Source organism: Pseudophryne corroboree, chromosome 5, assembly GCF_028390025.1.
Source record: "Pseudophryne corroboree isolate aPseCor3 chromosome 5, aPseCor3.hap2, whole genome shotgun sequence".
Classification (NCBI taxonomy): domain Eukaryota; kingdom Metazoa; phylum Chordata; class Amphibia; order Anura; family Myobatrachidae; genus Pseudophryne; species Pseudophryne corroboree.
Window position 1 is genome coordinate 492,388,340 of NC_086448.1, and position 25,081 is coordinate 492,413,420.

A 25,081-nucleotide genomic window follows, 5' to 3' on the forward strand; every position below is an offset into this window, starting at 1 on the left:
TGGAACTAAGGGCCATTTACAATGCCCTAAGTCAGGCAAGGCCTCTGCTTCAGGGTCAGCCGGTGTTGATCCAGTCGGACAACATCACGGCAGTCGCCCACGTAAACAGACAGGGCGGCACAAGAAGCAGGAGGGCAATGACGGAAGTTGCAAGGATTCTTCGCTGGGCGGAAAATCATGTGATAGCACTGTCAGCAGTGTTCATTCCGGGAGTGGACAACTGGGAAGCAGACTTCCTCAGCAGACACGACCTCCACCCGGGGGAGTGGGGACTTCACCCAGAAGTCTTCCACATGATTGTGAACCGTTGGGAAAAAGCAAAGGTGGACATGATGGCGTCCCGCCTCAACAAAAAACTGGACAGATATTGCGCCAGGTCAAGGGAAGCCTCAGGCAATACCTGTGGACGCTCTGGTAACACCGTGGGTGTACCAGTCAGTGTATGTGTTCCCTCCTCTGCCTCTCATACCCAAGGTACTGAGAATCATAAGAAGGAGAGGAATAAGGACTATACTCGTGGCTCCGGATTGGCCAAGAAGGACTTGGTACCCGGAACTTCAAGAGATGCTCACGGAAGACCCGTGGCCTCTACCTCTAAGAAAGGACCTGCTCCAGCAAGGACCCTGTCTGTTCCAAGACTTACCGCGGCTGCGTTTGACGGCATGGCGGTTGAACGCCGGATCCTGAAGGAAAAAGGCATTCCGGATGAAGTCATCCCTACCCTGATCAAAGCCAGGAAGGATGTAACTGTGCAACATTATCACCGTATTTGGCGTAAATATGTTGCGTGGTGTGAGGCCAGGAAGGCCCCTACAGAGGAATTTCAACTGGGTCGTTTCCTGCATTTCCTGCAAACAGGACTGTCTATGGGCCTAAAATTAGGGTCCATTAAGGTTCAAATTTCGGCCCTGTCGATATTCTTCCAGAAAGAACTAGCTTCAGTTCCTGAATGTACCTAATTTTTCATACGGACAGGGCAGAATTGAGGACTCGTCCTCAATTTCTCCCTAAGGTGGTTTCAGCGTTTCACTTAAACCAGCCTATTGTGGTACCTGCGGCTACTAGGGACTTGGAGGATTCCAAGTTGCTGGACGTAGTCAGGGCCCTGAAAATATGTTTCCAGGACGGCTGGAGTCAGAAAATCTGACTCGCTGTTTATCCTGTATGCACCCAACAAGCTGGGTGCTCCTGCTTCTAAGCAGACTATTGCTCGTTGGATTTGTAGTACAATTCAGCTTGCACATTCTGTGGCAGGCCTGCCACAGCCAAAATCTGTAAAAGCCCATTCCACACGGAAAGGGGCTCATCTTGGGCGGCTGCCCGAGGGGTCTCGGCTTTACAACTTTGCCGAGCAGCTACTTGGTCAGGGGCAAACACGTTTGCTAAATTCTACAAATTTGATACCCTGGCTGAGGAGGACCTGGAGTTCTCTCATTCGGTGCTGCAGAGTCATCCGCACTCTCCCGCCCGTTTGGGAGCTTTGGTATAATCCCCATGGTCCTTTGGGAGTTCCCAGCATCCACTAGGACGTCAGAGAAAATAAGAATTTACTTACCGATAATTCTATTTCTCATAGTCCGTAGTGGATGCTGGGCGCCCATCCCAAGTGCGGATTGTCTGCAATACTTGTACATAGTTATTGTTACAAAAATCGGGTTATTATTGTTGTGAGCCATCTTTTCAGAGGCACCTCTGTTATCATGCTGTTAACTGGGTTCAGATCACAAGTTGTACGGTGTGATTGGTGTGGCTGGTATGAGTCTTACCCGGGATTCAAAATCCTTCCTTATTGTGTACGCTCGTCCGGGCACAGTATCCTAACTGAGGCTTGGAGGAGGGTCATAGGGGGAGGAGCCAGTGCACACCAGGTAGTCCTAAAGCTTTTACTTTTGTGCCCAGTCTCCTGCGGAGCCGCTATTCCCCATGGTCCTTTCGGAGTTCCCAGCATCCACTACGGACTATGAGAAATAGAATTATCGGTAAGTAAATTCTTATTATCGACACGGAGTTTAACTCCACTGTCGACTACGATAATGCAAAGTTACAGCCAAGAGGGCTAAAAGATATTCAATATATGATTATTGGAATAAAAGATGATTTGCATATCACTGATGACTCATCTGTCCCTGACACGAGAGTACACATGTTAAGGGGAAGAATGCTGAGGTAAATTTCCCTCCTCTCCTCTCCAGACAAGAGACGGCAGCTTCCCACAAGAGAATTCTCAGGCTGTATCCTTTCCCCACTAGGGCCAGGATGTGTTGAGAATCTTCCCCTTGGGTGTCCTGTTTGCACTAGCTATTCTCAGGGATCCTGCAGATAGTGTGCACATTCTAGTATACTACCCAGACCGGCGATTGTGTCGGCATGGGTTTATAGCGCTGTGGCAGCGTGGACAGGTACCTTATCAGCAGAGATTGAGACCCTAGTATGCATAAAAATATTTTAAGATGCTGTCTTAAGTGATAGATATATAATTATAAAGCATGCCCAAAGGGACATGAGTATACTGGGTCCTAGAGACAAAAGCTATGTCGATTTCTGCTTGACGTGTCCTGTAGAATATACATTGGACAGATGATGCCGACTTAAGAGGCATATGGAAGGCTGAGGATTGTGTGGAGAAAGGTTCTCTGGCCTGGTCTCCACAGCTATAGCTGGTAATTCTGATATTTTGCCTTATATTCCTGCACAGCCTAGGAAAGCACGACATTATTAAATGCAGCTTTTCGAATAAAGAAACAAGAAAGTCTGAGGTGCGTCCTTTCTTGTCAGAGCCGGGGGCAGAGGAAAGAAGCTGTACAACACAGCTAGTCCCCAGGAACAGAAGTCCTCCCCGGCCTCTACAAAAATCCACCGCATGTCGCTGGGGCTCCACAGGCGGAGCTTGACCCGGTGGGGACACGCCTTCGTAAGTTCAGCCACTAGTGGGTTCACTCCCTGTTAGATCCCTGGGCAATAGAAATTGTATCGCAGGGATACAGGCTGGACTGTGAGAAGATGCCCCCTCACCGAGGACCTGGCGGGCTTCCCCCCAAGAGAGGGAGCCAGTGTTAACTGCAATTCGTAAATTGTATCTTCAACAGGTGGTGGTCAAGGGTCCCCTCCTTCAACAAGAGGGTGTTATTCGACCATGTTATAATCCCAAAACCAGACGGTTCGGTTAGACCCATATTGTATTAAAATCCCTGAACATATACCTGAAAAGGTTCAGGTTCAAGATGGAATCGCTAAGAGCGGTCATTGCAAGCCTGAAATGAATCGGGACATAAGGGATGCATACCTTCGTGTCCCCATTTATCCACCTCAACAGGCGTACCTCAGAATTGCGGTACGGGATTGTCATTACCAATTTCACCAAGGTAATGGCGGATATGATGGTGCTCCTGCGGAAGCAAGGTGTCACTATTATCACATACTTGGATGATCTCCTCATAAAAGCGAGATCAAGAGAGCAGTTGCTGGAAAGCGTATCACCTTCTCTGGAAGTGAAACGGCAACACGACTGGATTCTATATATTCCGAAGTTGCAGTTGGTTCCTACAGCTCATCTGCCTCGTCTAGGCATGATCCTAGACACAGACCAGAAGAGGGTTTATCTCCCGATAGAGAGCTCAGGAGCTCATGACACTGGTCAGGAATCCATTGAAAACCAAAACAGGTGTCAGTGCATCACTGCACTCGAGTCCTGGGAAGGATGCTGGCATCATACGAGGCCATCCCCTTCGGCTGGTTCCATGCAAGGACAATGGAACTTACTGGACAAGTGGTCCGGATCACATCTTCAGATGCATCGGTTAATCACCCTATCCCCCAGGGCCAGGGTGTCTCTCCTGTGGTTGCTGCGGAGTGCTCACCTTCTCGAGGGCCGCAGATTCGGCATTCAGGACTGGGTCCTGGTGACCACGGATGCAAGCCTCCGAGGGTGGGGGCAGTTACACAGGGAAGAAAATTCCAAGGTTTGTGGTCAAGCCAACAGACTTGCCTTCACATCAATATCCTGGAACTAAGGGCCATATACAACGCCCTAAGTCAAGCGGAGTTCCTGCTTCGCGACCAACCGCTTCTGATCCAGTCAGACCGCAGGGGCTCATGTAAACCGCCAGGGCGGCACAAGGAGCAGGGTGGCGAGGGTAGAAGCAACCAGAATTCTTCGCTGGGCGGAGAATCAAGTAAGCGCACTGTCAGCAGTGTTCATTCCGGGAGTGGACACGACCTCCACCCGGGAAAGTGGTGACTTCATCAGGAAGTCTTCACGCAGTTTTGCAAATTGATGGAAACTGCCTCATGTGGACTAGATGGCGTCCCACCTCAATAAAAAGATAAAAAAGGTTTTACGCTGGGTCAAGGGACTCTCAGGCGATAGCTGTGGTCGCACTAGTAACACCGTGGGTGTTCCAGTCGGTCTATATATTCCCTCCTCTTCCTCTCAGACCCAAGGGCTGAGAATTGTAATAAACGGAGGAGTGTGAACAATATTCTTTGCTCCGGATTGGCCAAGAAGGACTCGGTACCCGGAACTGCAAGAAATGCTCTCAGAGGTCCCATGGCCTCTGCCTCTCCGTCAGGACATGTTGCAACAGGGACCCTGTCTGATCCAAGACTTACCGCGGCTGCGTTGGACGGCATGGCGGTTGAACGCCGGATCCTAGCGGAAAAGGGCAGTCCGGATGCAGTTATTCCTACGCTGATAAAGGCAAGGAAAGACGTGACAGCAAGACTTTTTCACTGTATATGGCGAAAATAGGTTGCTTGGTGTGTGGCCGGGAAGGCCCTACAGAGGAATTCCAGGGGGGTCGATTCCTGCACTTCCTACAGTCAGGAGTGACTATGGGCCTAAAATTAGGATCCATAAAGGCCAAGATTTCGGCCCTATCCCTTTTTCTCTCAAAAAGAACTGGCTTCACTGCCTGAAGTTCGGACGTTGTTACAGGGGTGCTGCATATTCAGCCCCTTTTGTGCCTCCAGTGACACCTTGGGATCTTAACGTGTGTTGGATTCCTAAAATCACACTGGTTTGAGCCACTTAAGACCGTGGAGCTAAAATATCTCACGTGGAAAGTGGTCATGCTTTTGGCCTTAGCTTGGACTAGGCGTGTGTCAGAATTGGCGGCTTTGTCATGTAAAAGCCCATATCTGATCTTCCATATGGAAAGGGCAGAATGGAGGACTCGTCCCCAATTTCTCCCTAAGGTGGTATCATCGTTTCATTTGAACCAACCTATTGTGGTGCCTGCGGCTACTAGGGACTTGGAGGATTCCAAGTTGCTGGACGTAGTCCGGGCCCTGAAACTTTGTTTCCAGGACGGCTAGAGTCAGAAAAACTGACTCGCTATTTATCCTGCATGCACCCAACAAGCTGGGTGCTCCTGCTTCAAAGCAGACTATTGCTCGCTGGATCTGTAGCACGATTCAGCTTGCACATTCTGCGGCTGGACTGCCGCATCCTAAATTAGTAAAAGCCCATTCCACGAGGAAGGTGGGCTCTTCTTGGGCGGCTGCCCGAGGGGTCTCGGCTTTACAACTTTGCCGAGCTGCTACTTGGTCGGGTTCAAACACTTTTGCAAAATTCTACAAGTTTGATACCCTGGCTGAGGAGGACCTTGAGTTTGCTCATTCGGTGCTGCAGAGTCATCCGCACTCTCCCGCCCGTTTGGGAGCTTTGGTATAATCCCCATGGTCCTTACGGAGTACCCAGCATCCACTAGGACGTCAGAGAAAATAAGAATTTACTCACCGGTAATTCTATTTCTCGTAGTCCGTAGTGGATGCTGGGAGCCCGTCCCAAGTGCGGACTCTCTGCAATACATGTATATAGTTATTGCTTAACTAAAGGGTTATTGTATGAGCCATCTGTTGAGAGAGGCTCAGTTATTGTTCATACTGTTAACTGGGTATAGTTATCACGAGTTGTACGGTGTGATTGGTGTGGCTGGTATGAGTCTTACCCTGGATTCCAAATCCTTTCCTAGTAATGTCAGCTCTTCCGGGCACAGTTTCCCTAACTGAGGTCTGGAGGAGGGGCATAGAGGGAGGAGCCAGTGCACACCAGATATAGTACCTAATCTTTCTTTTAAGAGTGCCCAGTCTCCTGCGGAGCCCGTCTATACCCCATGGTCCTTACGGAGTACCCAGCATCCACTACGGACTACGAGAAATAGAATTACCGGTGAGTAAATTCTTATTTTAAATGGTATGTTAATCAGGCATGAAAACACAGAATTAGAAAAAATGAATAGGTATACAAAAACCTATATGCAAAATTATCTTCAAGAAACAATGTAGGCCCAACGTGTCATGAAAGCGAGGTTGTGACTTGTCATGCAGTTCAAACATTTGAAAAATTACTTTCTTAATAAAAAATGAGAGGCCTCTATACTTAAATTCGTAATGGCAGTTTTCGTGTCACAGGCATATGTATCAAAGCTTGGAGAGAAAGTACCAACCAGTCAGCTTTTAACGCCTTTTTCAAACTGCAAACCGACAGGGGCCGACGGGTTGGTAATTTCATATGTATGACCAGACTTAAAGCTTTCATTTTTGTATTAATGCCTCATGATTATAACCCTTTACCAGAAATATGTTAATTAGAATATCAATTGGTTCCTCCGCAGTTACAAGCTCAACCAGGTTACAGAAATTGCGAGTAGGGGAGGTCAAACTTCAAAGGGTTTCAGTACAATGTGGGATCATTACAATGTATTTTTATTTATTGTTGTGTTTGTTTTATCTGTTTGCTTTTGCCCCACCTTTCTGTTTCTGTAGATTCATCAAGCTGGTCTTACGTGTGATTATGCTGAGCTTCCACATCATGTCAGCACCGAGAAAGAGATTGAGGCGCTTGTCCAGTCCATGCAGCATTTACTGAAACACCTGCCAAAACCAACTCTCGTAACATTAGCCAGGTACCTGCTACCCTTACTGCTGTAACATTGGAAACTACTTTAATCCCCTATTTGTACGTTTAATAAAATAACCAGGAAAGAAATGTAAGCTAAATTTAGGAAAGTATAAGGCAAGTTAAAAACAAACAAGTATAACAAATTGTGATAAATGTAATTTTAAATTAAGATTAAAATAACCAGCTTGGAAAAAGTTCATTTAGCCCACAGTACATTAGAATAAGATTGTCTATTGATGAGCATACATGTGGCTGCAAGGGGTTTAGATACTGTGGGGCAGATGTATTAAGCCAGGAGAAGTGATAAAGCAGTGATAAATGAAAGGTGATAACGCACCATCCAATCATTATAGGTTTGAAAATTGGCAGCTAGGAGCTAATTGGTTTGTGCGTTATCACTTTACACTTATCACTGCATTATCACTTCTCCAGGCTTAATACACCTTCCCCACAGTGTACAATTCTACTCCCACTGACACTGGCACATTAATTGGCCTGAGAAACCAATACAGGTTTAGTATCTCTTATCCAAAATGCTTGGGACCAGAAGTATTTTGGATATCAAATTTTTCCGTATTTTGGAATAATTGCATACCATAATGAGATATCATTGCGATGGGACCTAAGTCTAAGCACTTAATACATTTTTCTCTAACGTCCTAAGTGGATGCTGGGGACTCCGTAAGGACCATGGGGAATAGCGGCTCCGCAGGAGACTGGGCACAAAAGTAAAGCTTTAGAACTACCTGGTGTGCACTGGCTCCTCCCCCTATGACCCTCCTCCAAGCCTCAGTTAGATTTTTGTGCCCGAACGAGAAGGGTGCACACTAGGTGGCTCTCCTGAGCTACTTAGTGAAAAGTTTAGTTTTAGGTTTTTTTTTTATTTTCAGTGAGACCTGCTGGCAACAGGCTCACTGCATCGAGGGACTAAGGGGAGAAGAAGCGAACTCACCTGCGTGCAGAGTGGATTGGGCTTCTTAGGCTACTGGACATTAGCTCCAGAGGGACGATCACAGGCCCAGCCATGGATGGGTCCCAGAGCCGCGCCGCCGGCCCCCTTACAGAGCCAGAAGACAGAAGAGGTCCGGAAAATCGGCGGCAGAAGACGTCCTGTCTTCAACAAGGTAGCGCACAGCACTGCAGCTGTGCGCCATTGCTCTCAGCACACTTCACACTCCGGTCACTGAGGGTGCAGGGCGCTGGGGGGGGCCGCCCTGAGACGCAATAAAAACACCTTGGATGGCAAAAAAAAATGCATCACATATAGCTCCTGGGCTATATGGATGAATTTAACCCCTGCCAGAATACATAGAAAAACGGGAGATAAGGCCGCCGATAAGGGGGCGGAGCCTATCTCCTCAGCACACTGGCGCCATTTTCCCTCACAGCTCCGTTGGAGGGAAGCTCCCTGGCTCTCCCCTGCAGTCACTACACTACAGAAAGCGTTAAAAAAGAGAGGGGGGGGCACTAATTTTGCGCAGTATTAAAGATACAGCAGCTATAAGGGGAAAAACACTTATATAAGGTTATCCCTGTATATATATAGCGCTCTGGTGTGTGCTGGCAAACTCTCCCTCTGTCTCCCCAAAGGGCTAGTGGGGTCCTGTCCTCTATCAGAGCATTCCCTGTGTGTGTGCTGTGTGTCGGTACGTTTGTGTCGACATGTATGAGGAGAAAAATGATGTGGAGACGGAGCAGATTGCCTGTAATAGTGATGTCACCCCCTAGGGGGTCGACACCTGAGTGGATGAACTGTTGGAAGGAATTACGTAACAGTGTCAGCTCTGTATAAAAGACAGTGGTTGACATGAGACAGCCGGCTACTCAGCTTGTGCCTGTCCAGACGTCTCATAGGCCGTCAGGGGCTCTAAAGCGCCCGTTACCTCAGATGGCAGATATAGACGCCGACACGGATACTGACTCCAGTGTCGACGGTGAAGAGACAAATGTGACTTCCAGTAGGGCCACACGTTACATGATTGAGGCAATGAAAAATGTTTTACACATTTCTGATAATACGAGTACCACCAAAAAGGGGTATTATGTTCGGTGAGGAAAAACTACCTGTAGTTTTCCTGAATCTGAGAAATTAAATGAGGTGTGTGATGATGCGTGGTTTTCCCCCGATAACAACTGATAATTTCTAAAATGTTATTGGCATTATATCCTTTCCCGCCAGAGGTTAGGGTGCGTTGGGAAACACCCCCTAGGGTGGATAAAGCGCTCACACGCTTGTAAGAACAAGGGCTCTACCCTCTCCTGAGATGGCCGCCCTTAAGGATCCTGCTGATAGAAAGCAGGAGGGCATCCTAAAAGGTATTTACACACATACTGGTGTTATACTGCGACCAGCAATCGCCTCAGCCTGGATGTGCAGTGCTGGGTTGGCGTGGTCGGATTCCCTGACTGAAAATATTGATACCCTAGATAGGGACAGTATATTATTGCCTATAGAGCATTTAAAAGATGCATTTCTATATATGCGTGATGCACAGCGGAATATTTGCCGACTGGCATCAAGTCTAAGTGCGTTGTCCATTTCTACCAGTAGAGGGTTATGGACACGACAGTGGTCAGGTGATGCGGATTCCAAACGGCATTTGGAAGTATTGCCTTATTAAGGGGAGGAGTTATTTGGGGTCGGTCTTTCAGACCTGGTGGCCACGGCAACAGCTGGGAAATCCACGTTTGTACCCCAGGTCGCCTCTCAACATGAGAAGACGCCGTATTATCAGGCGCAGTCTTTTCGTGGGCAAGCGAGCAAAAGGTCACTCGCAAGTAGACCCCTGAATCCTTCAGGTGATATCTCAGGGGTACAAATTGGAATTCGAGACGTCTCCCCCTCGCCGTTTCCTAAAGTCGGCTTTACCGATGTCTCCTTCTGACAGGGAGACAGTTTTGGAAGCCATTCACAAGCTGTATTCCCAGCAGGTGATAATCAAGGTACCCCTCCTGCAACAGGGAACGGGGTATTATTCCACACTGTTGTGGTACCGAAGCCGGACGGCTCGGTGAGACCGATTCTAAATCTAAAATGTTTGAACACTTACATACAGAGGTTCAAATTCAAGATTGAGTCACTCAGAGCAGTGATTGCGAACCTGGAAGAAGAGGACTACATGATGTCTCGGGACATTAAGGATGCTTACCTTCATGTCCCAATTTACCCTTCTCACCAAGGGTACCTCAGGTTTATGGTACAGAACTGTCACTATCAGTTTCAGACGCTGCCGTATGGATGGTCCACGGCACCCCGGGTCTTTACCAAGGTAATGGCCGAAATGATGATACTCCTTCGAAGGAAGGGAATTTTAGTTATCCCTTACTTGGACGATTCCCTGATAAGGGTAAGATCCAGGGAACAGTTGGAGGTCGGTGTAGCACTATCTCAGGTAGTGTTGCGGCAGCACGATTGGATTCTCAATATTCCAAAATCGCAGCTGATTCCGACGACTCGTCTTCTGTTCTTAGGGATGATCCTGGACACAGTTCAGAAAAAGGTGTTTCTCCCGGAGGAGAAAGTCAGGGAGTTATCCGAGCTAGTCGGGAACCTCCTATAACCGAGCCAAGTCTCAGTACATCAATGAGATGGTTCTGGGAAAAATGGTGGCTTCCTATGAAGCAATCCCATGCGGCAGATTCCACGCAAGAACTTTCCAGTGGGACCTGCTGGACAAATGGTCTGGGTCGCATCTTCAGATGCATCAGCGGATAACCCTGTCACCAAGCACAAGGGTGTCTCTCCTGTGGTGGTTGCAGAGTGCTCATCTTCTAGAGGGCCGCACATTCAGGACTGGGTCCTGGTGACCACGGATGCCAGCCTGCGAGGCTGGGGAGCAGTCACACAGGGAAGGAATTTCCAGAGCTTATGGTCAAGCCTGAAGACATCACTTCACATAAATATCCTGAAGCTAAGGGCCATTTACAATGCTCTAAGCTCAGCAAGACCTCTGCTTCAAGGTCACCCGGAGTTGATCCATTCGGACAACATCACGGCAGTCACCCACGTAAACAGACAGGGTGACACAAGAAGCAGAAGGGCAATGGCAGAAGCTGCAAGGATTCTTCGCTGGGTGGAAAATCATGTGATAGCACTGTCAGCAGTATTCATTCCGGGAGTGGACAACTGGGAAGCAGACTTCCTCAGCAGACCACCCGGGAGAGTGGGGACTTCACCCAGAAGTCTTCCACATGTTTATAAAACTCGACAAGTATTGCGCCAGGTCAAGGGACCCTCAGGCAATAGCTGTAGACGCTCTGGTAACACAGTGGGTGTACCAGTCAGTGTATGTGTTCCCTCCTCTGCCTCTCATAACCAAGGTACTGAGAATTATAAGATGGAGAGGAGTAAGCACTATATTCGTGGCTCCGGATTGGCCAAGAAGGACTTGGTAACCGGAACTTCAAGAGATGCTCACGGAGGATCCGTGGCCTCTACCTCTAAGAAGGGACCTGCTCCAGCAAGGACCCTGTCTGTTCCAAGACTTACCGCGGCTGCGTTTAACGGCAGGGCGGTTGAACGCCGGATCCTGAAGGAAAAAGGCATTCCGGATGAAGTCATCCCTATCCTGATCAAAGCCAGGAAAGATATAACCGCAAAACATTATCACCGCATTTGGCGAAAATATGTTGCGTGGTGCGAGCCCGACGGAGGAATTTTCAACTAGGTCGATTCCTACATTTCCTGCAAACAGGAGTGTCTATGGGCCTGAAATGGGGGTCCATTAAGGTTCAAATTTCGGCCCTGTCAATTTTCTTCCAAAAAGAACGAGCTTCAGTCCCTGAAGTTCAGACGTTTGTGAAAGGGGTACTGTATATACAGCCTCCTTTTGTGCCTCCAGTGGCACCTTGGGATCTAAATGTAGTTTTTGGGTTCCAAAAGTCACATTGGTTTGAACCACTTAAATATGTGGAGTTAAAATATCTCACATGGAAAGTGGTCATGCTGTTTGTTGGCCCTGGCCTGGGCCAGGTGCATGTCAGAATTGACGGCTTTATCCTGTAAAAGCCCTCATCTGATTTTCCATTCGGACAGGGCGGAATTGAGGACTTGTCCTCAGTTTCTCCCTAAGGTGGTTTTCAGCGTTTCACCTGAATCAACCTATTGTGGTGCCTGCGGCTACTAGGGACTTGGAGGACTCCAAGTTGCTAGACGTTGTCAGAGCCCTGGAAATATAGGTTTCCAGGACGGCTGGAGTCAGAAAATCTGACTCGTTGTTTATTCTGTATGCACCCAACAAGCTGGGTGCTCCTGCTTCTAAGCAGACTATTGCTCGTTGGATTTGTAGTACAATTCAGCTTGCACATTCTGTGGCAGGCCTGCCACAGCCAAAATCTGTAAAAGCCCATTCCACAAGGAAGGGGGCTCATCTTGGGCGGCTGCCCGAGGGGTCTCGGCTTTACAACTTTGCCGAGCAGCTACTTGGTCAGGAGCAAATACGTTTGTAAAATTCTACAAATTTGATACCCTGGCTGAGGAGGACCTGGAGTTCTCTCATTTGGTGCTGCAGAGTCATCCGCACTCTCCCACCCGTTTGGGAGCTTTGGTATAATCCCCATGGTCCTTACGGAGTCCCCAGCATCCACTTAGGACGTTAGAGAAAATAAGAATTTACTTACCGATAATTCTATTTCTCGTAGTCCGTAGTGGATGCTGGGCGCCCATCCCAAGTGCGGATTGTCTGCAATACTGGTACATAGTTATTGTTACCAAAAAATCGGTTTTTTGCTGTAGTGAGCCATCTTTTCTAGAGGCTCCTCTGTTATCATGCTGTTAACTGGGTTTAGATCACAAGTTATATGGTGTGATTGGTGTGGCTGGTATGAGTCTTACCCGGGATTCAAAATCCTTCCTTATTGTGTACGCTCGTCCGGGCACAGTATCCTAACTGAGGCTTGGAGGAGGGTCATAGGGGGAGGAGCCAGTGCACACCAGGTAGTTCTAAAGCTTTACTTTTGTGCCCAGTCTCCTGCGGAGCCGCTATTCCCCATGGTCCTTACGGAGTCCCCAGCATCCACTACGGACTACGAGAAATAGAATTATCGGTAAGTAAATTCTTATTGTTTCATATACACCTTATACACACAGCATACAATATTTTTATTAACTTTGTGTATTAAACAAAGATTCTGTATACTGAGCAATCAGAAAACAAAGGTTTCAATATCTCACTCAAAAAATTCTGTATTTTTGAATATTTGGATATGGGATACTCAACCTGTATTGGATTTTCCCTTGGTAAAGACTCCTGGTGCAAAATGTATACTAGTCTCTCAGAGCTGAATTAGTGTTGGTATAAGAAACAAATATATATGTCCTCATATATCTTTGCTGCAGTCTCGCCATGCCTGGTCGCATGAAAATCTTCTATTGTGGGACATCTTTTATTGCAGAAAATGCATCTTTGCTGATTAATTTTATATGCAACACTTGTATCTCTGTGTGCAACTAAGGGGTCTATTCATGAAGCAGTGAAAAGAGTGAACAAGTGAACCTGTGGAGAATTTGCCCATGGCAACCAATCAGCTGCTCCATACAATTGTATAGTATGCAAATTATAAAGGTTACTTCAGTGTTGCCGTGGGCAACATCTCCACTGGCTCACTTCTACACACTTTTCACTGCTTCATGAATAGATCCCAGAATCTGTACACAAAGTGCTACAATGTAGCAGCCACAGCTTTTTTCCAGTACAATTTCTGTTCTGCTCAATATACAGACTCAGTCGCACACAAAATGCAAGTGTAATATATCAAATTAATCTGCACAGTCTCCTCATGTGTCCTAGCCACATTGCGTTGTAAATAAGATGCATATTTGGCAAAAAGAGATGCCAGGTGTTAGCAGAGTTGCACTGGCTCTGGCATCTCTCCCACCAGGTATTTCGCTTCATGGCGTATTGTGGCTAGATCTAGGAGGACACATCTGCAAGTTACTTAGTTCAAGAGCAACCTCACAAAACTAATTATAAACACTTCTTAGAAGGGCAAAAGTGTGGTCACGTAGGCCATTACAATCTGGTGATCCTTCTATTTATTTATTTAATAACAGTTTCTTATATAGGGCAGCATAATTCTGTTGCGCTTTACAATTGGAAATAACAATGATATAACAAAACTGGGTAATAACAAACAGTCATAGAGGTAGGAAGGCCCTGCTCGCAAGCTATAGGGCTATAGGCATGGATATACAAGGATAGGTGCTATCTATTGCATAGTTGTCCACCAGATTGCAAAGGTTCTTGGTGTGCTGTATGATATGTTCATACAGCAATGATGAACCGGGGTCGAGAGGAAGGGTAAGTGAAGAATGAGAAGTCATGTGTGGACTATACAGAGTGGATGCAGTTTGATAGGAAGGTTTATGAATGTTATGTGGACGGTTCTGGAATTTGATACGCTTGCCTGAAGAAGTGAGTTTTCAGGGAACGCTTCAAGGTTTGGAGACTAGAGGAGAGTCTTATTGTGTGTGGTAGGGCATTCCACAGAGGTAGTGCAGCATGATGAAAGTCCTGCAATTGTGAGTGGGAGCAAGTAATGAGTGTGTATGAGAGACGCAGATCTTGTGAAGAGGACGGGTTGGGAGATATTTTGAGATAAGTGAAGTGATGTACATTGGTGTAGTATGGTTAATGGCCTTTTGTGTGAGTAAAAGTATTTTATATTGAATACGGTAGAATACAGGTAACCAGTGGAGGGACTGACAGAGTGGTACTGCAGACTATGAACATCTAGCGAGGAAGATTAGCCTCGCAGCTGCATTCAGAATGGATTGTAGTGGTGAGAGTCTCGTTTTGGGAAGACCAGTTAGGATACTATTGCAATAATCAATGCGGGAGATAATGAGCTCTTGGATTAGAGTTTTAGCAGTATCTTGTGTAAGGTATGGTTGTATTTTGGATATGTTTTTTTTAGATGCATGTAACATGATTTTGAGACAGATTGAATGTGGAGAACAAATGACAGATCAGAGTCAAGTATGACACCTAGGCAGCGAGCTTGTGGGGGTATGGTAGATTGTGGAGTTTTCAACAGTGATAGAGATATCAGGTTGGTACTTACTATTGGCCAGTGGAAATATAATTAACTCTGTTTTTGAAATATTAAGTTTGAGGTGGCGAGATGTCTTTCAAGATGAAATGGCAGAAAGGCATTCAGTGACATGGCCCAGTACAGATAGGGACAAATCACGGGAGGATTGGTAGATTTGAGTATCATCTGCATACAGATGATACTGAAATCCAAAGAGCTGATTAGTTTACCAAGAGATGAGGTATAGATAAAGTAAAGCAGAGGACCCAAGACTGAGCCTTGCAGTACTCCAACTGAAAGAGGTAGCGAAGAGGAGGTAGAGTCAGAGAAGCGAACAATGAAGGAGTGATTAGATAAGTAGGATAGGAACCAAGAAAGGGCTGTGTCTTTAAAACCTAGGGATTGTAGTGTTTGTATGAGAAGAGAGTGGTCAACAGTGTCAAAGGCAGCAGATAGATCTAGAAGAATAAGTAGTGAGTAATGGCCTTTAGACTTAATTCTGATCAAATCATTAACCACTTTAGTCAGTGCTGTCTCTGTGGAGTGTTGGGAACGGAAGGCTGACTGAAGTGGGTCCAGTAAGTTGTGCGAGTCGAGTGTGGGCAAGTCTCTCAGTAGCTTAGAGAGACAAGGGAGCTGAGAGATAGGGCGGTAGTTTGAGAGAGAGTTAGGGACAGAATTTTGTTTTTTAAAAATGGGAGTAATCACTGCATGCTTGAACAGTGAAGGAAAAATTCCAGTAGAGAGAGAGAGAGATTACAGATGTTAGTTAAGGTAGGGATGAGCACCGGAGGCAGAGCTTTACTTATTTGTGAGGGTAAAGGATCAAAAGGAGAGATAGTAGAGAAGCGGACGTGGGATCAAATGAAGAGAGAGTGCCAGAGGGTTCAGGTAAAGAACTGAGCAGGTCACTGGCTGACGAAGAGCATACCATTTCATCTTGGATCTTATCAATCTTCTCCTTGAAGTAGGAAGCAAGATTTTGTGCCTTGATAGTGGCTGGTGGAGTAGGTGAGAGAAGGTTCAGAAGTGATTTAAATGTATTAAAGAGTCGTTTGGGGTTAGAGGCTTGAGCAAAGATAAGAGTTTGGAAATATGGTTGTTTGGCAGTGTCCAGGGCATCTCTATAAGAGTGGTAGACAGTCTTTCTCTGGCTGGGTCCACAGGATAACATTGGGATATTGTCAAGCGACAGCGAAAATGGCACCAACGCGGTCACGAGCCTTCTGGCCTCCCAGGATGCATTGGGGCCTTCACCATATAGTCCCGCCCACTGACTCAGTCAAATCAGTTTTTTGCTTGGTGCGGCAGGAAGCCGCATGGTCACAGGGCTGCTGAGAGAGCAGCCTCAAGCTTTTATTATTTTATTTTTATAGACTTACTATATTGTTTTGAGCGACTTCTCTTAACAGCGTCTTAAACGCATACTAGAAAGAGTCGCTCCAACAACTCCCCACCGGGTCGCAACAACGCTTACCTTCAGGTATTAGTGCTGTCTCGACGGGCGTCTGTGTCTGATGTTCTAGCAGGTCCAGCAGACGTAACCAGGCTGTGGCCGGTCATGGGCAGACGGTGAGTCTATGGACTTCCTCTTACTAGAGGGGTCAGGACATAGCTACACTGATTTGGTGGAGACTACAAACAGTGTGTTGATGCGCCGAACATCTCGAGTGCGACAGCGCTACGCTCCGGGGATCATAGGTGCCAGGACTAGGTAGAGGCCGCGATCCTGGGAGTTTAAGTCAACACGGGGATTCAGACGCTCTCCTGGCCGCCCCTCCTCCGAGTTCATGGCCAGTTCCCGCATGTTTCTCGTTTCATGAACTGAATGACCTCACTTCCGGCTCAGACGCTACCACGAGGGTACTCTGTCGCAGCTTAGACGCTGCGGTTGTGTACACTAGAGATCCCGCCCAGACCGAGTCGCAGGCCTTAGCGTCTGCATACACGTGGAAGTCGCTCAGTGTCCGTGTTCGTCAGTGAGCGTCCGTGTCTGTTATCAGTTATCAAGAGCGGCAGTGTACATCAGTAGCGTCTGAATCCACTCAGCGTCTTACGAGCGTATTTGCTTGGATATGGAAGTGTGGTAAGTCTCCCTCTATCCCGCTCTCCGGAGGCAGGGTATACAGTACTAAAAATTCTCTCTACTTCTTAGTATGAATAGTTAATTTTTAGTACCTATTGCATATGAGACCTGTGTATTACTGTGTTTTCTGCATGTTATGTTGAAAAAAGAACCAGTTTAAAAACAGAAGTACAATTTTCCCACTTATGTATAAGTTGTTATGGAGGTTGTATTCTCATATGGCAATGTCTAATGCTTTAACATGTTACTGACTGCTAGTATGTGTGCTGACTTTTCTGTGTAATGTCAGTCCTGTTCTGAACCTCAAATCAGGTCCACTGTGGTCAGATTGATCTCACCTCTATATACTTACATATAGGGTGATTTTCAGTCACAAATTGTGTAGTCAATAACAGATTATTACCATGTCTGTGAGCGGCAAAAGTGATGAGGAGAATTTATCAAGCACTCCTACAGCCCTACCATGCTTATCTTGTAAGTCAGGGGTAATTGATATGAATCAATTAGTCACTTATGAAGGTTTGTGTGCAAACTGTTTCGCTTTTCAGCAAAGTAAAAAACAGGAGTTGGTTCAACCACCAACAGAGCCACCATGGAATATGTTCGCAAAGACTCTATCCTCTATAGCGGACAAGTTAACTCCGGTAGCACCACCTCAAGGGTTAGGTTACACTATGAACCCATACATGCAGCTCCCTTCCTATGGCTTGGTTCCAGTAGCCTCTACAAGCAACCCAAGGGACAGGTAAGACTAAGGCAGATACGTCTGTGTGGCAGACTACACAAGATGATACATCGGATGATGATACAATAGATTCGAATACTCTGTATGATGATCAGTCGCAGAGCTTTAGTTCAGAAGATGTAGCTGAACTTATTAATGCTGTGAAGGCTGTTCTCTCGTTGGAAGAGCCAGCCAAGACCGTGTTAAAAGCTAAAGCACCTGTATTTAAACTAACAAAATCAGTGAAAGCTGAATTCCCAGCCTCAGATGAGCTGACGGAAATGATGGATGAGTCTTGGGCAGCGCCCAGTAAAAAGTATAAGGTTCCTAAAAGATGGGATTCTTATTATCCATTTCCAGCTGTGGATTGTTCGAAAAGAGAAGTTCCTTCAAAAGTAGATGCACATGTTCTGCGACTCATGCATAAATCTGCTTTACCACTGTCATCTACCTCACTGAATGATGTCACAGACAGAAGGGTAGAGAGCCTTTTGAAAAATATATTTTCTCTAGTAGGAGCAGTGGTAAGACCTGCTATGGCTTCGGCCTGGGTAGCAAAGGCAATGGGCGAATGGATAGAGGAACTAGAGAATGACATCCCTTCTCCTACTAGGGAGCAAGAGGATTGTTTTTGCCGTTTAAGACAATCTGCCCAGTATTTGGAAGAAGCAGCAATTGGTGTAGGTACAGTTGCTTCTAAAGCTTCAGCCTTGACAGTAGTCACTCGCAGAGCAGTTTGGCTACGTACCTGGAAGGCAGATGCGGAGTCCAAGAAAGAATTGGAAGCATTGCCTTTTGTCGGTAATATATTATTTGGAAAACCTTTATCGGATATCCTAGAATCACAGGCTGAATCGAAAAAGGTCAGATTTCCGGCTGCTTATAATCCTAAATCCAAGGGTTTAAAATTTCGCTCATTTCGTTGGCAAAGCAAAGCGAAAGATAAAAAGGAGCCTAAGCAACCCCAGTTTAAATCCAGGTGTAGGAAGCAGTGGGCTAGCAAAAAGCCAGCTTCCAAACCTGAACAGAAACCGTCAGCCTGAAGAGACTGGCCTCCGCCTGGAGGATTCCAGGGTTGGGGGCCGACTCCTTCTTTTTGCACACATATGGCAACAGTCAACGGCAGATGCTTGGGTGGAGAAGGTAGTATCTCAGGGGTATGGGTTCCCATACAGGAGGCAGCCTCCTCAAATATTTTTTTGCACCAGCCCTTCTCGTATAGAGTCGAAGGCCAATGCCTAAAAATTACTGCAGTCAGGTGTGATTGTCCCAGTACCTCCATCACAAAGGGGACAGGGGTTTTATTTACTCCGATCTATTTCTAATCCAGAAACCAAATGGGTCATATCGACCAATTCTCAATCTGAAAATGTTGAACAAATACATATGGATCCCGAAGTTCCACATGGAGACGTTACGCTTCATAATGTTGGCTATGGAACCGGGAGATTACATGGTATCTCTGGATGTACGGGATGCTTACCTACATGTGCCTATAGCATTGTCGCATCAGTGTTACCTCAGGTTTGCTATCCTCCAGGAACATTTTCAGTTCCAAGCTCTGCCTTTCGGGCTAGCTACAGCACCCAGGGTGTTTACCAAGATCATGGTGGTTATGGCAGCTTGTCTGCGCAAACAGGGGATAAGAATATTCCCATACCTAGACGACCTGTTAATCCTTAGCACAGTCGCAAGATTTACTGTTGAGCCATCTTCAACAGACGATAGTTTGTTTACAGAGACACGGGTGGCTCATAAATTGGGAAAAGTCGTCCCTGAATCCGTCACAGCGGATGGTTCATTTGGGGGCCATATTGGATTCAGACCTACAGAAAGTTCTCTTACCAGAGAAAAAGATAGTCAAGGTGCAGGTCATGGCTCAGGAAGCGTTGCCCGCCCAGACAATGTCAGTCCATGCAGCAATGCGACTGTTGGGTCTGATGGTATCAACCTTCGACATGGTGGAATATGCGCAATTCCATTCCAGACCATTGCAGCACTTTATTCTGACCAAATGGAACGGAAATCATCAGACGATAAAAAAGCAGATGATAAAGTTTCCAGTAAGTGTAAAAAGGTCTCTAGCGTGGTGGCTACAGACAGACCATTTAAACAAGGGGAGACCCTTTTGGATAAAAGAGTGGCAAGTCATGACAACAGATGCCAGCCTGCAGGGCTGGGGTGGGGGGGGTGGTACTCAGAAGCCTATGGTTCCAGGGAAAATGGACCGCAAGGGAAAGTCGCCTGCCAATAAATCTGTTAGAAATAAGGGCCGTTTACTTGGCTCTAGTTCAGGCAAAGGACAGTCTGCAGGGAAGACCAGTCCAGATTCGCTCAGACAATGCGACGGCAGTAGCATACCTCAATCATCAAGGAGGTAATCACAGCAAGAGACTGATGGAGGAAATAACTCCCATTCTAAGATGGGTAGAACTCCATCTCCCAGCATTGTCAGCAGTATTTGTCCCGGGTGTACTAAACTGGGAAGCGGATTTTCTCAGTCGACACACCATTCAGGAAACCGAATGGGCACTACACCCAGAAGTGTTTCAGACACTGGTGAACAGATGGGGTCTACCAGAGATAGACCTTATGGCGTCTCATCTAAATAACAAAGTTCCAAGGTACGGATCAAGAACAAGGGACCCAGGAGCGGTCCTTGTAGACTCACTGTCAGTAGAATGGAGGTTTCAGCTGGCGTATCTGTTCCCTCCAATACCTCTGTTACCCAGAGTAGTGAGAAAGATAAAACAAGCGAAAGGAGCAATGATTCTAATAGCTCCAGCTTGGCCAAGAAGGCATTGGTACACAGATCTGTCCGTGGAAGCACCAATACTGCTCCCTCAACGTCCAGATCTGCTAACACAGGGTCCTTGTTGCCACAGTCATCTGGAACGCCTGTCTTTGATGACGTGGCTGTTGAAACCTCTATTTTAGAGGCTAAAGGATTTTCGAAACAAGTAATCCAAACTATGCTTAGAGCAAGAAAGCCTTCTTCGGCCCGTGTGTATCATAGAATTTGGCAAGCCTATATTCATTGGTGTACTGGAAAAAATTTCAATCCGAGATCCTTTACAGTGTCCAGGATTTTGGATTTCCTTCAAGCAGGTTTGGATAAAGGTTTGAAAGTTGCTTCCTTGATGGTTCAAGTATCAGCGTTAACTGTATGGTTTCAGCGAAAGATTGCTGATTTACAGGATGTACGTACGTTTTTCCAAGGAGTAGTACATAATCAACCTCCATTTGTTCCTCCTGCAGCTCCCTGGGATTTGAATTTAGTTCTTAAATTTCTCCAGGGTCCTCTGTTTGAACCACTTAAGAGAGCGGATCTTAAATAGTTAACGGCTAAAGTGTTTTTTTTTTTTACTGGCAATGGCGTCAGCCAGAAGAGTGTCAGATTTAGGAGCATTATCGTGTAAGTCTCCTCTCCTAAGTTTTTTTCCAGACAGAGCAGTTCTCAGAATGAGATCTAGTTATCTTCCAAAGGTGGTATCAAAGTTTCACCTGAATGAAGAGATTGTAGTCCCAGCTTTTCAGGTATCGGGACTATCTGCGGGAGAAGCGTCGCTGGACGTGGTCCGAGCTTTAAGAATCTACATAGATCGTACTAGTGCCATCAGAAAAACAGATTCTGTCTTCATCCTCTACGGATTCCATAGAAGAGGATGGCCTGCTAGTAAACAGACGCTGGCGAGATGGTTTCGAATGGTAATATCAGAAGCTTATTCTCATGCAGATCTCCCTACTCCGGCTAATGTCTCTGCACACTCTACACGTAAGGTAGGTCCTTTTTGGGCAGCACAACGGGGTGCTTCAGCAGAACAGATATGTAAGGCAGCCACATGGGCTTCCATAAACACATTCATTAGACATTATGCCTTGGATACTTTTGCCTCTCATGACGCAGAGTTCGGGCGAAAGGTCCTCCTGTGCAATCAGGAGCGTCCCCACCACTAAAATGGCTTTGGGAATCCCATTGTTATCCTGTGGATAATCCAGTGGACCCAGCCAGAGAAATATACGTTATGGTAAGAACTTACCGTTGATAACGTGATTTCTCTTATGTCCACAGGTATCCACAGGGATCCCACTCTGACGCATCTGATTTGAGGATCTTGGCAATCACTAAAACCTCTTCCTTCTTGTATGGAAGGGTGTGCATGTGTGTTCTTATCGCCTAAACAGGTCTCTACCTGATGTTCCTGCCAAAAATCGCTGTGGAAAGAACTGATTTGACTGAGTCAGTGGGCGGGACTATATGGTGAAGGCCCCAATGCATCCTGGGAGGCCAGAAGGCTCGTGACCGTGTTGGTGCCATTTTGGCTGTCGCTCGACAATATCCCAATGTTATCCTGTGGATACCTGTGGACATAAGAGAAATCACGTTATCAACGGTAAGTTCTTACCATAACGTATATTTATATGTGAGGAAGTCACTTGAAATACGAGATTTACGCCACTGACGTTCAAGTTTACGTGTGAGTTTTTGTAGTTGTCTTGTTAATTTAGAGTGCAATGGTTGACATCTAGGCCTACGTGGAGTGTGATGGGTAGCTGGAGCGCCTTGAGTCCTATTGGAGAAAGAGCGCTATATAAATAAAATTATTATTATTACTTCATCAAGGGCTAGTTCTAGAGTCTGGTTCAGGTGTGATACAGCCATCTTAGGAGAGGTGAATGCAGAAATAGGTGAAAGCAGTTGTTGGAGTTAGGTGGAAATTTCTTGAAGATTAATTGTGTTAATATTTCTGCGGGTTTAAGGAGGATTGGAGGACTTCAGCAACACAGGGTTTGAATTAACGGAGGTGAGCATGCAGGTGATAAGGTTGTGATCTGAGTGGGGGAAAGGAGTACTAGTGAGTTCAGAAACGGAGCATAGTCTGGTGAATACTAGATAAAAGCAGTGGCCTTCCTGATGACTAGAGGAGTCAGTCGTCGTGAGCAGCAGATTTAGAAAAATCAATAGCAATATTGAAATCACCCATGATAATGGTGGAGATGTCAGAGGATAGGAAGTGAGGGAGCCAGGCAGAAAAATCTTTCAGAAATTGTTTGGGATGCCCAGGTGGGCGATAGATAGCTGCAACACGCAGAGAGAAAGGAGAGTAAACCCTGATGGAATGTACTTCAAATGATGTGACTGTGAGTGATGGTACTTGTGGTAGAACAGTGTATGCGAAAGATTGGGAAAGTAATAGTCCAACTCCTCCTCCTCCTTTATGGTTACCAGGCCTGGAGGTGTGTGTAAAGTGGAGACCACCATGTGCCAGTGCTGCAGGGGAGGCTGTGTCTGATTGTGTGAGCCAGGTTTCTGTTATAGCAAGCAGTTTGAAGTTGTTAGATATGAAGAGTGCATTTCATATGGCGCATTTTAGTAATCTGGAGGGTGATGGAAGACATGTGATGTTTATGAGGTTAGCTGGATTTCTATGTTGCTGTGAATCAGGTGAATGTGAGCAATGCAAGTGGTTGGGTCCTGGATTAGGTGAAATGTCACCAGCTATCAAAAGCAGAAGAGAGAGATAAATGTGGGTGTTAGAGGTTTGTGAAAGTTGTTTTATGGTGAGAGGTTTAGATGTTATTGTCAATGAATATAGGGAAGTAAACAGCTCATGAGTGTTAATAAGAGGGGAGTGAATAATTGAGGGGGAGACATGTACAGAGGGGTGAGTTGCTGGGAGACTTAACGATGTAGTGGCCTTTATGAATACTCCATGAAGAGCAATGCAGAAAATCAATTTGTGGTACATAGTTTGTTTGAGATTAAACCAGAGTTATCTAGGCTGAGAGTGTAAGGTTTCACTTGTCAGAGTTAAAAGTTCAGGTGCCTATTTACTGGTGTTGTTCCACTATATGTTAACTGAGCATGGCAGAGCAAAATGACAAACGGGTATGTACAGTCACATGCAAATCACAATGTAACTTGTTTTATACAAAATGGGTTCCATTCTGTTCTTAGAGATCATGAGGATTATAGTTGGAAAGATATATACATACGCTTAAATGCACAGATGAGTTTGATTGAGGATGAAAGAAAGGGTGGTTGTTTTGTTGCAACGTTGGTGGGCTGTTTCCGTCTGTTTCCGTCTGTTTTCGTCCTGCTTAAGTCCTGGGTAAGTCTATATTGTAATATTTTCTTAACCCTTCTAATAGGCCCTTCACACATAACGATATCATTGCACGATATGAACGATCTCGTTCATTAATGAACGAGATAACGTTCATATCGTGCAGTGTGGAGTCACCAGCGATGAACGATGTGCGGCCCCGCGCTCGTTCATCGCTGGTGACATGTCGGCTGTGCATGCAGGCCAATATGGACGAGATCGTCCATATTTGCCTGCACATCTATGGAGCCGGGTGACGGGGGGAGTGAAGAAACTTCACTCCCCCCGTCACTGCCCCCCCGCCGCCGGGTCGACTATCGGCCGACGGGCACCTCAGCGGCACATCGCCTAATGTGTAGGGCCCATAAGACAACCCTGTTCAGCCAAGCATCTTTCCTTATGAATGGTAAGTATCCATGTGTGTCTGATAATTGCAATCAAGGCCTAACACCCCTCCCCCCGGTTTAAGAACATGCCATAAAACTCAACCAAAACAAATCCTGAGATAGGGGTTTACTTTTTTTCAACTTTGAAATAGTTGGTATCATCCTAGAATACAATATAGCTTATGATATAAAAATTTACAGTGTAGATTACCTAATATAATAAAAATATGACTGCAGCATGTATATTCTAAGCAGACCCAAACTCCAAATGATGAGTGTAGATTACCTAATATAATAAAAATATCACTGCATTGCATATTCTAAGCATTGCAGCACTGATTCTAATACTGGGGTAGATGCATCGAGCAGTGTAAAAAGTGGCCCTGTTGAGAAATTGCCCTGCTTCAATTTTATGTTATAGGATGTACTACATAAATGCTACCTCAAAGCTGTTTGGTTGCTATGGGCAATTTCATCAAAGATCCACTTGTTCACTATCTTCAATGCTTGATACTTTCCCCCTTTGTCCCTTACAAACCTGCTTTAATGTCCTTTTACATTGAATGGACAAGTTCACACACAAGCTGACAATACAAATATGCTGCACTGTAAAAAAACAAATATTGTGCAACTGGATGAAAAGTCATTCCTTTACACAGCAATATGAAGTCATTTGCAATCGGCTTTATATTCAAGTACAGCTGTGTCCTCATCCATGTTTGCTGCAGTCATGCTAAACAGCCCCTCTTGTCCCGTGAGAATCTTCTAGCATTAGGCGTCTATTTTGCTGAACATGTATCTTGGTGGTGTCATTGGTTACTTAGAAGTCCTCTATGCAGAACAAAC

At 46.0% G+C, this 25,081-nt stretch overlaps 1 protein-coding gene across 1 annotated transcript in view; it reads left to right on the forward strand.

Annotated features, from left to right (window-relative positions):
* The window catches only part of C5H5orf22 (chromosome 5 C5orf22 homolog), a 236,848-nt gene that overhangs the window by 195,257 nt on the left and 16,510 nt on the right, over positions 1-25,081 (forward strand). Inside the window, exon 7 of the mRNA XM_063925203.1 lies at positions 6,766-6,905. Within this exon, the coding sequence (XP_063781273.1) occupies positions 6,766-6,905 (140 nt within the window). The remainder of the gene's footprint in view (positions 1-6,765; positions 6,906-25,081) is intronic.